The 16,669-nt window shown below is 41.8% G+C and overlaps 1 protein-coding gene across 6 annotated transcripts in view; it reads right to left on the minus strand.

Annotated features, from left to right (window-relative positions):
- Positions 1-16,669, minus strand: part of RGS6 (regulator of G protein signaling 6) — a 271,553-nt gene that overhangs the window by 45,806 nt on the left and 209,078 nt on the right. For 5 of the 6 annotated variants that reach the window (XM_027707471.1, XM_027707444.1, XM_027707450.1 and 2 more), the window contains 6 exons: positions 15,120-15,201; positions 14,540-14,614; positions 13,402-13,500; positions 12,308-12,369; positions 7,428-7,538; positions 4,105-4,230 (listed from right to left, as the gene is read on the minus strand). In XM_027707471.1, the coding sequence (XP_027563272.1) occupies positions 4,105-4,230; positions 7,428-7,538; positions 12,308-12,369; positions 13,402-13,500; positions 14,540-14,614; positions 15,120-15,201 (555 nt within the window). The remainder of the gene's footprint in view (positions 1-4,104; positions 4,231-7,427; positions 7,539-12,307; positions 12,370-13,401; positions 13,501-14,539; positions 14,615-15,119; positions 15,202-16,669) is intronic. The other variant, XM_027707478.1, reaches the window with a different exon arrangement.

Raw genomic sequence — 16,669 nt, forward strand, 5'->3', positions numbered from 1 at the left:
TCCTTTCTCCTTTCCTTTCTCCTTTCCTTTCTCCTTTCCTTTCTCCTTTCCTTTCTCCTTTCCTTTCTCCTTTCCTTTCTCCTTTCCTTTCTCCTTTCCTTTCTCCTTTCCTTTCCTTTCCTTTCCTTTCCTTTCCTTTCCTTTCCTTTCCTTTCCTTTCCTTTTAATTGAAGCTTGGAATTTTGTCTGCTATATTTTGGGTACTTCAAAAATCAACAAAGTCTAAACAAATTGTAGATGAAAGATAGCAACTGAGAGGAGATATAAAAGAGAGAAAGGAAAAGAGTTAAAATAAAAACAGAGAGAAAAATATCCAACTGACTGGCTTTCCTGCTCTCCCATATATAATGGGCAGCCAGTAAATAAGTAAGTTGCAGGGCTCAGCCGAGCCCAGGAGACTGGTGGACATGATCCTGCAAGTTTATTAGAACACAGAAACACAGCTGGAAGGAGATCTGGGAGGTCATTGAGTCTAGTCTGCTGCTATATCTGGCAGTGCCTCACCTGAGACCCCCACCGGGACCAATTTTTCTCAGCTAGGAAAATATGGAAATACCCCACCACAATCAGCCCTGTGATTTGGGACTTGCACCACTGAGTATAAGAGCAGAATTTGGTCCTCTTGCTATACTACTGAATTACATTAATTTCAAGGCATTCTCAAGCACACACTTCATGAAGTCTTTTCTAGTGCTACCAGGAATTTCTAGGTTTTCTCATGTGCCTTAAGTTCAACATAGGCTCCGGCCTACAGGGCTCCAACCAGCGCTATGAAGATCCCACTGACACTCCCAAGAGATAATACAACCCGGCTGCAAAAGTTCCCAGATCTCTGGATAGTTACTGGGGCGAGATTCCTTAAAAGATTAACTACAAATGTCATTTTTCTAGCAAGGTTCTAGATGCTGTGCCCTCAGAAAGCTCCTTACAGCTTCCCAGAGTTGGGTGGGACTATCTCATTTCACTGTAGATGTCTACCATGCAGACACTGTCATTGAATCAGTCTCCCCAGGCTTATGGTAAAAAGAGACAAGCACTTTACAGTGTAATTTAGGTCCTTTTAGTTTTGCTTCCACTTAAAACTGAAACAAATCCTTCCCAGGTGATTCACTGATTCTTCTTCAGCTTCTCTTGTCTCTCTCTAAATATAGCCTGGATAATACAGAAGAAAGTGTATGCTTCCAAGCTGTAAACTTAGGTGAGACAGATACCAACCTTGCTGTTGAGCGTAACTTAGATTTTCCTTGCGTGTTTAAGCATCCAGCAGTTGCTTTCCCTTATGCCACACACTCCAAATGAGAATTGAGGAGCTTTCTCTACTTCACCTGAACCCTACAGAGCCACCTTCTTCTCTCAAGCACCACTGTTACCAATCCACCTTTTTCCAGTTTTCTTCATTAATATTTCTGCTCTTGCATTCTGTTATTTAAAGCTTTAAGCAGGCTTGCTAATGCTTATGCAGTATTAGATAATAATGATATACCATGATACCATGATAATGATACCCTAAGAATGATAGCAAAGTTCCCATATTAACTAAGAATGATACCCATGTCTTTGACAAAGGATGTGGATTTAACCTCTCTATGCTAGCCTGCTGACTTACCACCTCCCTTCACTACAAGCCATCTCAAAACCAAAGAGAATGAATATCAGCAGGAGGAACAGCTCTGACTGACCAAGGGAGGTACATGTTTGCCTTCTCATAATGAAACTTTCTCCATTTGTTTCAGTAGGATGAACGTGGAGGACACCCACTAGTCATAAAACGTGCTGGATTTCATTGGCACAACCCCAGATATATTTCAGAACACCCGTCTTAGGAGTACTTTAATACAGTATATTAATTTTGCACTTCACTACAATTTAATTGCAAATGAGCACCACTGTACATAAGTGCAGTCAGCATATGCAAGTTCAGTACCTTTTCAGCAATAAACTTTCAAGCTCATTTATGTAATTAGTAACACTCCCTTGTTTATCTAACAGTTTAACTTTCAGGTTTTTAAAAATAATAAATATAAAAGTGCATTGAGTTTTCACTGTTTTTGCTACTTGCGTGCTTTTTGTATTTCCCCTTGGACAGGCAAATCTGATAAATACAGTGGTCAGTTGACTGACTTCATGCTCAGTTGACAGCAGATTTCCACATCCCAAGAGCAGGCACAGTTCTGCCAGTGAACCTGCAAAGCTCTCTGGCCATCCCTGCCAATGCTCACTCAGCATTCTGGAACAGGACTGCCCCAAAGGAAGCACAAGAACAGGTCCCTATACCATATACTGAGACAGAACCACAGCACCACAACAAAGCCTCTGCACCATAATTCAGACTCCGTAAAAAAAGTGGGTTTTACTGGATACCGCCATATCTAGGGCAGTCAAATTCCATTACTGCTGGATCCTTCTGTGTCTCTAGGACTAACCAGGGGAATGAGTAGGTGAGAACTACTGCAGATAATGCATGAAGTGCCTCTGACCTCTGTTACCTCAGTTAAGAACAGGTTAAGGATCCCACACACGAGTACAAAAGCACAGATTGGCACACTGACACCAACTCAAGCTTTCCCTTGCTTGCTCTGCTGTTGCTGCTCATCAGCTTCCTGCTACTGCCCAAATAGATCACCTTTACAGTAAATTGGGCTGTTTGTCACGTGCAGGCAAAGTCTGATCCGTAACCTCAGCCACTGAGTATCATCAACCTCTACCTGTTCAGGCTCCCTCTCTGGCTGGCATGAGCCGTCTCTCATTTTCTTTGGACTTTGCAGCACCCAGCATTGAAGGCTGTATTTAAATACCTCCAATCCTGAACATGAATCCCACTGTTTGCCCCAGTCCCATTTCAACATAATGCTGGGAACCTCAATTTCTCAGAGCTCACTGTACATGTGCTTCTGCTGTTATGGGACTTGGTGCAGCTTGGTTGTATCTGCAGGATACAACAATACGTTAGCTCTCCACAGCAGAAGAGCTGCTTTCCCTAAAATTAACTTCAGGGTTAGGCTTGGAATTAGAGTTAAGATTCAAGACAAGGATGATTAAACCTGTGACTGTATACTGATTAATGCTAGGACAGGAAGAGGACTCTGATCCTTGCTGTGTAAGCATGGCTGTGAGTTTAGTTTAGGGTCAATGGGGAATATCTAGCTAGACCTCTCTTTTTCTGTCAGTGTGAGAAGATACCTGGTATCAATAAGGGGAAATGGTTTAATACATTAGTTCTGGGGTATGTAGGGGTGACTAATGAATCCTAAGGACCTGTGTTTAGCACTCAGTTTTGCAGCTGGAAGGGCTGAAGAGACAGGCATTCTCTGAAGGATTGCTACCCCAGAATGAAGCATGCTGTTGTCAACTTTCAATGTCTTTTCATCAGTTCTGCAATGGGACTTTATCTTGGAGTTATGGACAAGGCCAGAGGGGCTGGATTTTACAGGAAAGGTTTTATCTTCATCTAGTGTTGGTTAATGGCAACTTACTACTGCTGTTTATTCCTGCTGTAGTTAAAGCAGCAGAATTGTGCACAAGAGTTGCAGACTCTCAGTCTGATGTAGTATCACGAGAGTGTCTACATAATGTTTCATAATAAAAGTTTTGTCTTTTTCATAACTTGAGAAGTCAGATACTCAGAATCCCCACATAGACCAAATGCTATTAAGGTGAGTCAAGCTCTCGAATAGTTAGGAGGTGCTGGAATTAAAAGTAGTTGTTGCAAACCTGTTAGTCAGTGCCAGTACTGCAACAGTGCTTAGCCACATGATCACTATACTGTTTCCCTCACACAACTGTTGCCACAAATACACATGTAAATCCTATATATTGTTAGGAGGCTTAATAGCTATATGCTGTGTCTCATCACATTATTTCAACTTTGCAAACCTTTGCATATGATACCTGACAACACTGGCTCTGCTAAAAACTGCTTCTGAGATTACTTACATACCTCTAGTATAGGCATCTGTAGAAGTGCTATGGGCCAAATCCTACCATTTTCACATTTATTCTAATGGGTGTTTTTAGCAGTTCAAGATAGACCAAACACTGCACTTCAGCTATGCAAGAGAGTAGCATCAGTTGCATTCATTTAATTCAAGTCAAAAAAAGTTTCACCTCAGGTTTTCTGAGCTGAATTCTGATTCCAGGAAACGAAGGAACTGGTCTCGTCCTACTGGATCCTTCAGCACCTCATCCATGGAGAAACCCCATCTTTTCACACGCTGCTGACTAGGTTCTTTGCTGTTTGGAGAGAGAAGGGAAAAAACAGATGGAATGTGCATCTCTGCCTGCTGTCTGAGCAGCTGCTGTTGTTTCTGCTAAGCAGCAAAGGGAGGAAGATTATCAGATGAGATGTTGTTTTTTTCTCAAGATTTTGCAGAAATACAAGTTAGCAAATAACATAACGAAGTTATAAAGACCAGGGTCATCATTAAAGCAACTGTACTATCTGGGTGCTACATACACAAGAGAGTGAATTATTTGATTTTCAGAGTAACTTCTGGTAGGTTTCATGCAAAGAACAGCATACCATACTCAAATGATTATTCATTATGCACTTCTTGCATATGTCCTCAAATGTACCTTAGGATTTCTTATATGCCAAGGTAGAAATTTTCCAGCAGTATTCCCTGGGACACTGGTGAGCTCCAAAGCATCTCCTTGTGCCCCACACAGTGCTGGCTGGTCACTTGGAACTGGCTTCAGATTTTCAGATCCCTATTTGCATTAAAAAAGCACTTTCACTAAGAAGCAGCGCAGACAAGATTTCTAAAAATGATTACTGGTTTGTGGTCTTTTATTTTTCAGTGCCTCTGATTTTTGCATGCCTAAGTCTTGGAAGCCTAAAAAGCATCTTCCTCCTACTCTTCACAATAATCAGACTTCTGTTTTGTGTCTCAGCTGGGACACTGAGATGCAGAGGCACCCAAAGTCACTAACAACCTTTCTCCTAAATTATTTATTAACACAACCCAACTTACATAAGCTGTTGTTTGAATTGCCAGACATGTTGCAGAGATGCCTATGGGGAGAGGTGGTGCATGGGAATCACAACAAGGATCCTAAAAGACAGTCCGCATCAGAGGGTAATCTGGGCTCACAAAGTGTTTGAAAGCTTCTGGTGTGATGGCGTCATACTATGAGACAACCATTAAAATACAGCTCAGCTGCTCACGTTTGTGACAGTAGAGCCATTGTTAACAGTACATATCTATTAAACTGCATGTCTCGTCATGTCCACAGCGATTCCTAATCCTGGAGCCTTAGGGGACAGTGGCGATCTGTGCTGAAGACAAATAAGCCAAAGGGGTAAATAAAATGCCTGCTTTGATTTCCTCTTGGTGTAAAGGCTAAGCAGAATTGATAGGCATTTCCTCACTCAAAGTGCAGCACACTCCGGATGGCTCCTCCTGCACTCACCCAGGAGCCAGCAGCGCTGCAGACAAAGGTGCAGATGCCTTAGCCTACCTGTTAAGTGAGCCAGTCTGAGCATTGGGACACAAAAGCTGTTTGTGCAGAGCCATGCATAAGCTAAGCTCAGGGAATTTCTTGCTGAATCCAGAGATCTGTAGCTGTTCTTCTTGCTGCTGCACAATGTTCTAGCACCAAAAAAAAAAAGCCAAAGTGCTGTCTAAAATTGAATGCTTTCTGTGTCATTTCCCAAGTCCCGATTGCCATGAAGGATGAACTGTAGTGGCACAGGGCTGCCCATACTCAGCAGCCAGCCTTACCATCAGAAGTGAGAGGCTCTTTGTTTTCCTGTGCAAGGGCTCTGCTCTCCTAGCTGAGGAAACAGCTTTGCAGGCAACACAAGGGGATCTCGGGGATCATTTAATTATTCATGCAAGTTGCAACTAGATGCAGATGCAGTGAGTTCTCTTACAATAGAGAATAAAATGGAAATACAGAGCTGTTTGTTCTTCCATCTCCTAACAATACAACTTTCTCTTTTTCATTGGCAGGAGAATCACCTTCCTCAACTATGAAATCACAGCAGAAGCCAAGCATTTATTTTAAATTCCTATAAAGGCTGTGACATCAGGTTAATTATATTCTTCAGGGACACAGACATCTTTTCTGGGATTTGCAGCTACCTCAACAGATGCAGAAATAATGGATGCCTGGATTACTTTGTGGGTGAGGGTTTCTGCAGAGCAGTATTTTGCAAGGGCTGTATCTGGTACTAGCCCTGCTAGGGAGGATAGAGAAAATGAGAGAAACTAACTAAAACAGAAATCTTAAATATTAAAATTATGTGAAGAGGGGCAGCGGTTAGGGAACGAATGGATTTCTGTGACTACCAGAGAAGCAGGTGAAAACATCTTTCACGTCCCAGACCACATGGTTTTTAAACAGGGAAAAAACTTCCCCTTTTCCTTCACTATGAATCGGCTTTCTTGGACCAATAGTATCTCTAACTTTAAATTATTATTCAGGAACAGATAGGATTAGATTTAGCATTTTATCAAAGATTAGCAAAAGTGAACTCCCTGTTCAGATTTGGTGCCAAATGGCAGCCGCTAAACACTAGGAGAAGCTGCTGAGCCCTTGCAGTAGTTAGCCACAGGATGTGATTGAGTACTCAAGGTGATATGGGGCATGGTGATTCCATTCAAACCTGCTGTGCGACTTGCAGTGGCAGGCAGGAAAATTTTTGTCCCTCTGTGAGGGCTGTGGATAGCGTATGATGGCAAGAGATATAGACACAGGCCAGACTTCCCTTGCACCAGCATCAATTGGGTAAAATATGATCTCCATTGCAGTGCTGTGCTTGGGGTTTTTTTTTGAGAAACTCTCTGAGGTGCAAGGGATTGAAAGTCCTACAATCATTCCTCCTCCTTTCCACCTATTAGACACCATACCAGAGACAAACCAGCTTGTTCACCAACAGGAGAACAAGAGTCATTTTATCAATCTACTATAATTCTGACCTGCCAAGTCTCACACATTACGTGTGAGCTACATTCCTCTGGCTCCTGTGCCAAATCCACTTCAGCACAGCAGAATGGCCATTGCGCTATAACCCATCCTATTCTGCCAGCAGCACCTTTCATGGGATTCCAAGACACAAGCAGGGCTGGAGCATTGCAGCTGGTGAGGAGCAGAGAGCAGGCTCTCAGATGTCAAAGGAAATGTGCTGGAACAAGTATATCTTAGCAGTATCCTATAGCTGTAGGCTCCTAGACCTGAAAGTGTGCGTGTTCTTGAGAGGTATGAGAACATCCATTAGCTGAATTACAGAGTGCCATACATCAAGCCATATGGAAGTGGAAGGGCTGAACAATTCACAAACACAAGTGATAAACTTTAGCTATGTACTTGAATCTTTTAAAGTTACAGACATACAACTACCTTTCCAAACAGGGCAGTGTGAAGAGCATACAAACAAAATGGCAAGAAAACTCTAACATTAGTTAAGACTACCAATTACTTTTTACCTCATTTCAATGTCCCACAATGCTACATCATCACTTATCCAGGGATTGGAAGGCTCAGCAGGAGTTATAAAAGGGTCATATTCCACATACTGCTCTGTGTAGGCTATTAAACTGACAGGTAAAATAAAAAGAAAAAAAAAGAAAAAGAAAGAAAGAAAGAAAGAGAATCAGGGTTTGAATGCTCAGTCACATGTCAGAGAGGTACAGCTTTTATTTTTATCCTTTTTTTTGTATGTGCTTATTTTTATTTTGTGGGGATTAGTCAGCTTCTCAACAACAACAGGAGACCCTTTTCCCATGGATGATGCATGCAAGGATTTCTCTGCCACTGGTTCGCTGCAGTATTTTCCTCAAGCTTGTCTCTATTAAGATGCCCACAAAAAGCCCAATAAGACAACAACTGGATTGCTATGGTAGGACTTTCCCCAGAGAACCATGAGATGAATAGGAAATGTGTGTTATACTGTTCATTTGTTGCATGTTACTATTGCCTCTCATCCTTTTCGTTTTTGCAGACTTTTGCACCCATGTAACTTTATGCATTATGGGAAATTCACCTAAATAAGGTCATGGGCTGTAGCTAAGAATACACTTAAATCTTCAGAGTATCACAGTCCCGAGCATCAAAGCTTTGCTATAGATCATTTTTTGGTTGCATTGGTATATTATTTAGTCTAATGGCACTATTGTAAAATACTTTAACAGTACTTTATAATTAACTTAGACTACAGTAAATTATATGCATGTTGGAAAATCACCTGGCCTTTACACTGGCTTGCTTCATGATGAGTCAGTTAAGGCATATAGCCTCTAATCCTCACTAGGATGAGTTTCAAAGAGCTTTCTGGGAAAAGGACCGTGTCTGCTCACATAAGTGATTCAGGAATTCCACTGGGATTGGGGCTAGGGGCATATTTTTACAAAAGAAAGACAGCATATATGAAATAAATCAAAGGAAATTTGTCCTAGTCCATACTGGAAATACTCTAAGGCATTTTCTTTTTTTTGCCTACGTCTGCCAAGTAATTAACTAAGTTAATCGTGTCTCATCATACTGAACAACTAATCTGCTTGCACTGTGATTGTCCATGCTAAACTTTACCTCTGGTCTTCCCCATCTCAAAAAGGCAGGAGAATGAAAAGACCCTGTGAAACAAAGGGTCATAGAAGGTAGAAAGTTTCCCTGACCTGCTCTATAGTAATTATTTCTTTTTGTTTGTCCCAGCTCTTATCATGAGGCATTAAAATCATACACTTTTGTAACTACAGCAGGTTCCCATTGCCCCTTAGGGCACTCAGGGCTGTCTCATCTCATTTCATTAATTACATTTCATGACTGCTGTGGGTCAAGGGTTGGAGGAGGGAGCAGCGTCCAATTTCACAGAGCAGCAGCAATCCCTTAGACATCAATGAGAGAGAGGGTTGGTTAAAAGAGAAAAGAAAGCCAAAAAAGATCAATCAGGAGATATCTGCTGTGAAACCTGAATTGCTCCTAATAAAATAATAAGGCATTAGAGGTGCTAGTACAAGTACTAGCAAAAATAAAAGGGGAAAAAGCTAAAATGAAACAAGGGGGAATTGCTAAGCACATTTTGCTGATTCAGTATAATGACAGCAGCGGAATCATTGCCTCATTGTCTAAAGAGGCTACAGGCAGGGGAACTCCTAAGGGAAAGCATTTCTGCCAAAATGAAAACCTGGACTTCTGGCCTTTTGGGTGATAAACTGTATATCTGGTAGAAGAGGTGGTGGGAAGAGTTGAATGAAGGGTGCAGAGCTTGCCCTGAGAAACCAACTGTCTCTCAATCAAGGGGGCCTGCTGAGCCTTCGCAGTAACTTTGAGAAGCTGAAAGGATAGCACAGATTTTTTATCTAGGGAGCTGAGATTGCTTCGGGTAGGAAGATGCTCATTTTTTCCCCAGCTATTTCTGTGATGCCACGTCTGATGAAATTGTACTAACACTGCACAGTGCAGTCAGGGAAAACAGTAGGTAGAATATATTGATAGTTTTGCTCAATAGTACTCAAATCTCAATGTCTAAACCTGACAGTGTGCAGGTCCCAAGTGGGAAGAAAGGATGTGGAAGAAAGACTGTTTGCAAGGTGCGTGGAGCAGCTGAGGGATGCCTGTTCCCAAAGCTGGTGCAGATCTACTCCTGGAAGGGGAACAGGGAGGAAGGGGAAGAAAATCTTTAGTAATGGGCATTTATTTCATGAAAGCTGGGGATATCCTTTGGAGTGCCTTTCTGTTCCTCTTCTGACAGACAAGGGCTATCTCAAGAATAGTGTGCATTACTGGAAAATTAATACATTTGGTCTGTTACTATTGAAACAATTCATATTTTATTGCTATAACTTGTTTCCTCTAGCACTTCCTGCCTTAGTTGCATCTCGTTTCTTCCCTCATTCTTCCTGAAGGGGAGCTAACTGAAAAAATGGCAGGTGGTGACACTGTCAGTCTTGGCTGTTGAAGGAAGCGTCACCTCCTGCTCTCTGATCTGCCATGCTGTCACTTAAACTGTCCCGAGAGCAGGGTCCAGCCTGAAAAGTGACTTGATAATAACAGCATCTCCTTACACAGTAAATTTGTTCCTAGTGCTTGTATTCAGTGTTTTAATGGGGCTTTCAGGTCACACAGGTTTTTTTCAGGCAATTGTCCAGCTCAGGTAATCCACATTCATTTTTCCTCACTGGTTCCCCCCCACCCCGCCAAGCCCATGGACTCATTAGCTTTAGCCCCTCTACTTCCCTCCCACCTGCTCTGTGATGCTCCATGTCCAGACTGCACTTCCCACCACTCTCTGCACCAAGTCCTGGGACCCTCCATCCACGCTGCCACTCAGTCATCACGTAACCGAACACCTCCTCACAAGATATAAATATCACAACCATGATTTTAATTCTTTATAATTATTAATAATTCTTTAAAAATATAAATATTCATTTAGGTTGGATATTAGGAAAACATTCTTCACCCAGAGGGTGATTGGGCACTGGAACAGGCTCCCGGGAGAAGTAGTCATGGCACCAATCCTGCCAGAATTCAAGAAGTGCTTGGACAATGCCCTCAGACACATGGTGTGATTCTTGGGGCTGTCCTGTGCAGGGCCAGGAGTTGGACTTGATGATCCTTGTGGGTCCCTTCCAACTCAGGATATTCTAAGATTCTATAACTTGATTGTTCTCATTTTATTTACTTTTCTCCTGGTTATCAGTTTGCACAGGTTTTGATAGCAACATTTTCTCGTGCCATTTGGGAGCAATTAAAAAAAGAAAAAAAAGCCCTTTCAAATCAAGAAAATTTTTTGTCCAGTTTTACTGAAAACTAATAGGATTTTTTCTTTTTGCATTGACAACATTACATTTATAATATCAGTAGCTCCTTATAAATGTGAAGAAAAGATGTCTTATGCAGACAGGATTCAATTTTCACAAGTGACTGAGTTTTATTGAGTCCATCTTACTCAATGGATCTACCTAGAAAAAAATAAAGCAAAACAGATCTGCTTGCTTGTAAATTACCAGCCTGGAAAGCATTACTGTCTCAGTATATTAAGGCTATTGTAAGTAAATTCAGTACTTGGGGGAGTGGGTTGGTTCAGCTGGTTAGAGCATGGTGCTAATAATGCCAAGGTTGTGGATTCAATCCCCATTGGGCCATTCACTCAAGAGCTGGACTTGATAATCTTCGTGGGTCCCTTTGAACTCAGAATATTCTATGAATATCTGAAACATTTTTTTGTTAAAGCACAAATGTATGTTCTTAATTAAAAAGATCCAAAACCCCAAAACATAAATACAAGTGTGCTCATTTGAATCATTCAATATAGCATATGAAGGATTTCAGAGAGCCTCTGAATATTTTCTATTTAATTGGATAAATTTTCATTATAATTGCTATACTTTATGAGCCATTAGGAGCTTATGTTGGGCTTCCACTGTTTAATTTACTTAGTTTAGTACACACATGCTAACTACAGGTGCAGGCACTGCAAAGCACATTTCAGAAAGTAATCTCTTTTTAATTTGCTTAAATAAAAATTCCTCTATTATTCCTCTAGAAGGAACCAGCCCTTATCACATCCCTCATGTTCAACATAGTTGTGCTTTAAAAGCGATGTCACTGAAGAGCATGCCTACCCCTACCTTCATCTCAGTGATTCCCCTGAAAATGTGCATAACTTACAAGTACCTAAGTAAAGAGGCTGCCTTTGTCAATGAAATTTGAGCTTGTTCTTCACCTCTTTATACTCTTCTACCAGAATTAAATATTCTGCAAGTCAAACTGTGCCTTGATTTGCCTCTAAGAGAAATCCACCTCTTAAAACACTGTCTTGAGTAGTCCAGGTACAATCCCCAGTACTTCTCATAGGGTTTCATATACGTGAAAGTGGGAGGAGGAACTGGCCCTACAACTCCAGGATGAACAAGACATGAACAACCACGTGCAACAGATGCAAACACAGCTCCTTCTTCAGAGCTGTGCCAGACTAAGAAGAGATAAGCACTGAGAGTTCCCCCACAAAATAAAGGGTACTTTCATATTGAAACAGGAATGACTTTTCTATAAATAAACTCTAGAGTTGCAAAGGGGTGGGAAACAAAAGTCCTGCAAAGGTTCTTTCTTTTTTGAACGCTTCTTTTGTTTTTTGCAATATGATAGCATCCTCATTTTCCACCTAGTTTTCCTCAGTAGCAGAGGAGCATGTGCAGAAGTTTCAGTGGCCAGCAGACAGGCAGCACAGCAGGTCGAGGAGGGGAGAGGATAGATGCACAGAAAGGGTATCAGCCTTCGCACTTTCCTGGCTGCTCTCTGTCTCTAGAAATGCCACACTGGAGATAAGGAAAGAAATGGAAATTGTGCAAATAGGGACACTCACCTTTCTGCTACTTTGGACATCTTTAAACAGTGTCTCTCTATCTGCATGTTCAGAAAAGTTATCTGAGGAGAGAGATGACAAGGACATTAACAATCCATGAGTTGTACAGCATGCACTGACAATATACCAACACGCTATTGATTTCTCTTTCCAAACAGCTTGAAAGTAACTCAGAAGGAAATGGGTCCCGTCCATAGGTATCAGAAGAAGCTTATTAACTGCTTCCTATAGGAGCAGTTATTTCCAAAGGCAAAGCTCCAGGGGAAGCTTCAGAAGACATAATTAAAAGTAGGAAACACATATTTGGGGCTGAGGTTCCTAGACTACTCAGGATGCAATATGATCCCCTTGTTACAATCACACTCCTCTCTCCCATTTCTCTAACTGACCAGCACCACACAACCAATCAGTTTTACAGCATACTTGCACTCTGCTATGAACTAGTTCTTCAGTCTATGATAGAAAAAAGTTCAATAAATTTAGTGTTCTGGTTTAGTTCAGAAGACCACCCAAAAACTGTCTGGCTAATAAACATGTTTAAAGCTGCCTTTACTAAAATGTTGACCCAGCAATTCATGTTTATCCTTCAGTGAAGATTGCTTATTGCAGGAAAGTAATTCTGAGGGAGAGCTCTCTGTGCCAGGGCAAGGATGTGTGAGCTGGCTGGCCATTCTTTGCCATGATTGTGTAAATAACTTTTTCCCAGTTCCCTAAAAGCTCTGACTGTACAGTCTAACAGTTATGTACTGAACGATGCCTTTCCTCACCACCAGTTCCCAGCCTGTACCTAAGCATGCTGGCTTCTTCCCTAGCCTTTGTCACTGCTCACTTTTCAGACACCCTCAGTGAACTGGAAACTAATCTGTCTACTGGCCCACAGACAGAGTAACAGTAGATTCAAAGGTCAGTATTACTCATAATACATATCATCATATAACTGCACTGCTCAATGGATACTTACTACTTTACATAAGTAAGTGAAAATCAAGGACAGGTAAAGCGTACAGTTGGTTTTGCTGATATCTCCATAACTTTACATGTTTTTTTTTCAGGTAACAGTTCTCAGAAGAGTTGCCATACAGCCACCCACTTACTTGATTCCGGAAGTCCTCCTTTGTGGTTTTGCGTACCGGCTGGGAGGGCATGTGTACAGGGCTTTGGGGCTGGGACTCCTCTGTAACCCCATATACTGACTGTGAGGAACCAAAAAACATACAGAGGGGATTACAGCATTTTTCTCTGTTATGCAATGAGGAACAGTGTGGTATGCAAAGCAGTAAGGTAATAAGCCAGCAATTTCCTACTGTTTATACCCACACAGGTCAATAATCATTCAGCCTAGAGCAAAATTTACAGATCAGACCACACTTGCAGAGGCCTGCAGTTGGAAGGTCTGTAGGCATGTTGAGAAAAGAGTTTGTTTTAAATGTTAAAATGCTGATAATTTGTAGGAGCTCTGAAGGCTGTGTGTGTCAACACTTGCAGGATGAACACTGGGAGTGTGTTCATTGTGATGAACCAAGTGACAAAAGAAAATAATAGTAACAGGCTCAAGTTGTGCCAGGGAAGGTTTAAATTCGATATCTGGAAAAATTTCTTCATTGAAATAGTTATCAAGCACTGGAACAGGTTGCCCTGTTGAGTCAATATCCCTGGAGGTATTTCAAAGATGTAGATGTGGTGCTTAGGGACACGGTTTAGTGGTGGACTTGGCAGAGCCGGGTTAAGGTTTTGAGTCACTGATCTTAAAGGTCTTCTTCAACCTAAATGATTCTCTGACTTTATACACACAGAAGAAAACTTAAACTTGCTGGAAGTCAAAGACACCCAAGTTGCTAATGATCCAGCCTTTGAAATGATTAAGGCAGGTAAACAGTTCATTATCTGTGCCCAGATAATTTCAGAAAATGGGACTTAGGTACTTTTGCCAATTGCTTTTAATTTTATGGGAGTGCAAAGTCATCAGACTTTGGGGACACAGAATTCCTTAATGCCCTTTTCAGTTCTACCCATCACCCATTCTGTACCACTCTGCTGGTAAAATTGAAATAATATATTAATCAAGCAGAACAAACAGAACTGATATTATCAAAACATTTTTTTTTTGGTTCCTGTTGGGTAAATCTGATATACTGAAGGTGTCGAGTATGACTTACATTAAAAAATAACCAAAACCAATGAATCAAAAAAACTCCAAACAAGCAAAAACCAAAACCAGGAACTCAAACTGACCCTTTTCACTTTCTGTGGATTTTTCATACGGCGACACTTTCTAATGTCCATTTCTGTGGTGTTCACACAACCTGGCTGAAAAGAGATGGTAATTGTGTTACTCCTCTGTTTACAACCTTCATGCTACCTTATCTTTCTAAAACATACAATTAGATCTTCTCCAAAACTCTTTTCTGAGGTTTGTGTCCCATAAATTCTTCTTGCTAAACAAGAGACTGCATATACCCAAGGCTGCCATCTCAGCATCCAATCCATTTACTCCTAACCTTGGCATCAAAAGGAAGTAGCTAAGAGGGGAGCTTTTTCTAGGAAGTCTGAGCCAAACTTGGTAAGCTGCTTTTCTTTCATAAGCACAGTAAATAATTTTCCAAACTTCACATATTTCCAAATCAATAGTTCCATACATGCACAAGCCCAGAATGTCTAAAATAATCTTATAGACATTTGGTGTGTTTTGAACTGAGAGGAAAATCCACACGGTGACTTTAAAGGTGATGTCTTCATGCATAGCACAGTGTTTACTAGTATTAAAACTTTCCTGTCAAAACTTGGAAAGTCTCATCATTTAAAAGAGCTTTACCACAGGCCTGTGCACATCCCAGAATGCTCTTTCCTGGCTGTCCAAAATCTTTCTTTCTGTTTTATCCTTTTTCCTGTCGATTCTGAAAAAAAAGCATAAATGTATGAGTCAATGTAGTAGTCATGCTTTCTTCTTTGATACAGTTCCTAGATGGGGTTTTTAACCTCACAACAAAAAAAGTCAGGAATCAGCTTTTTTTTTTGTACAGCAATGTCACACTCGCACTTGCAAGGCCACATGCCATGAACAAAATAACGCTGATGTTTACTCCAATATGGGTCAAAAGAGATTCTCCTATTAATGTGAAAAATTTAACACCTGTTTTTTCATCTGTTGAGGAAAACAACCTTTCCTGATACTCTGTCCCTAGACCTTGATTTGACAGGCTAGGGAAGTCTGTGGCTTTGTCTGTGTCAGGAGACCCACCAGAACCTGTTTGCTCCAGGTGAGGCTCTTGACTGGTGCTGGACTGAGGTCCTCATCAGGAGACCCCATTGCACCCTGGTGCCCCAGCAGCACCACTGGCATGACTACAAACTGCAAAGGATGCTGCAGCGGCGGAATGCCCAGCAGCAACAACATGGGCAGCACTTGTGGCCACTCTGCCTTAGAGCTTTCAACACCAAGACTGGCTCTGCCAATGTGCCCCAGTGCTGGCAGAGCAAGGAACGACAAGCACAGGTGACCAGAGCTGAGTTTGCTGCACGGCCCCGTGCAAGCCAGCATCCACCCAAAAGAGATGCGCCTGGGCTGGCACAACAGTAACTCAGTGGTTTTAGTCCTGATGCAGTCAGTAAATCAACTCACTCAAAGGTCACAAAGGTTGTTCAAAGCAACTGTTCCCCTATCTCTTGGCAGCAGTGAGCAAGTCACATCTGGCACCTCAGTCCTGTGTGCAGCTCTACACATAAGCACAGCAAGGTCACCACCAGCTTGCAAGATCTACCTGCCCAGAGACTTGGAGGAGGCACATGGAAGGAGGAACAGCCTCCCCTTCTAGAGCAGGATTGTAAAAGGCTCATAGCATCCCTGTGCTGAGTTGCCAGATTGCTGCCACCCAGGAAAATCAAAGCAGCAAGGAAAAAAACCCATGCCAGGTTCTCTCTCACCTGTTTTTCTTTTCTAAGGGCAGTGACCCTTAGATAAGTCTGTGCTAGAAATGTACCAAGAGGATAGGAAGCAGGGGACTAAAACTGAAGTTTCTGAATACTACTCGCCACAAAAAGCCCAAGTCCTCCACTGTTTGGCATCACTTGCTGAACTTCCCCTTTGCAAGACTGAATGAGAAAAAAGTTCTGCACAAGCTCTGTCCCTGCACAAAGACAGAGCAGCCACCAGACAGCAGTTGTATTGCACTGAGGATACCCAGCCCAAAACTACTTCTTCTGAGTGAGTCCTTCACACCTGGCCAAAGGAGAAGGTGAAGTCTTCTGCCAACCTTATATCACACAGCACATACAAACAGGAGGGACTCTTTGGAGACTTCATGAATTCTCTTCACCGGTACTTTGTGCTCAACCTAGATTGTCAACTCTTATCTCCAAACTTAC

This window comes from Neopelma chrysocephalum, unplaced genomic scaffold (genome assembly GCF_003984885.1).
Source record: "Neopelma chrysocephalum unplaced genomic scaffold, ASM398488v2 Primary Assembly neopelma1_24, whole genome shotgun sequence".
In the NCBI taxonomy this organism is placed as follows: domain Eukaryota; kingdom Metazoa; phylum Chordata; class Aves; order Passeriformes; family Pipridae; genus Neopelma; species Neopelma chrysocephalum.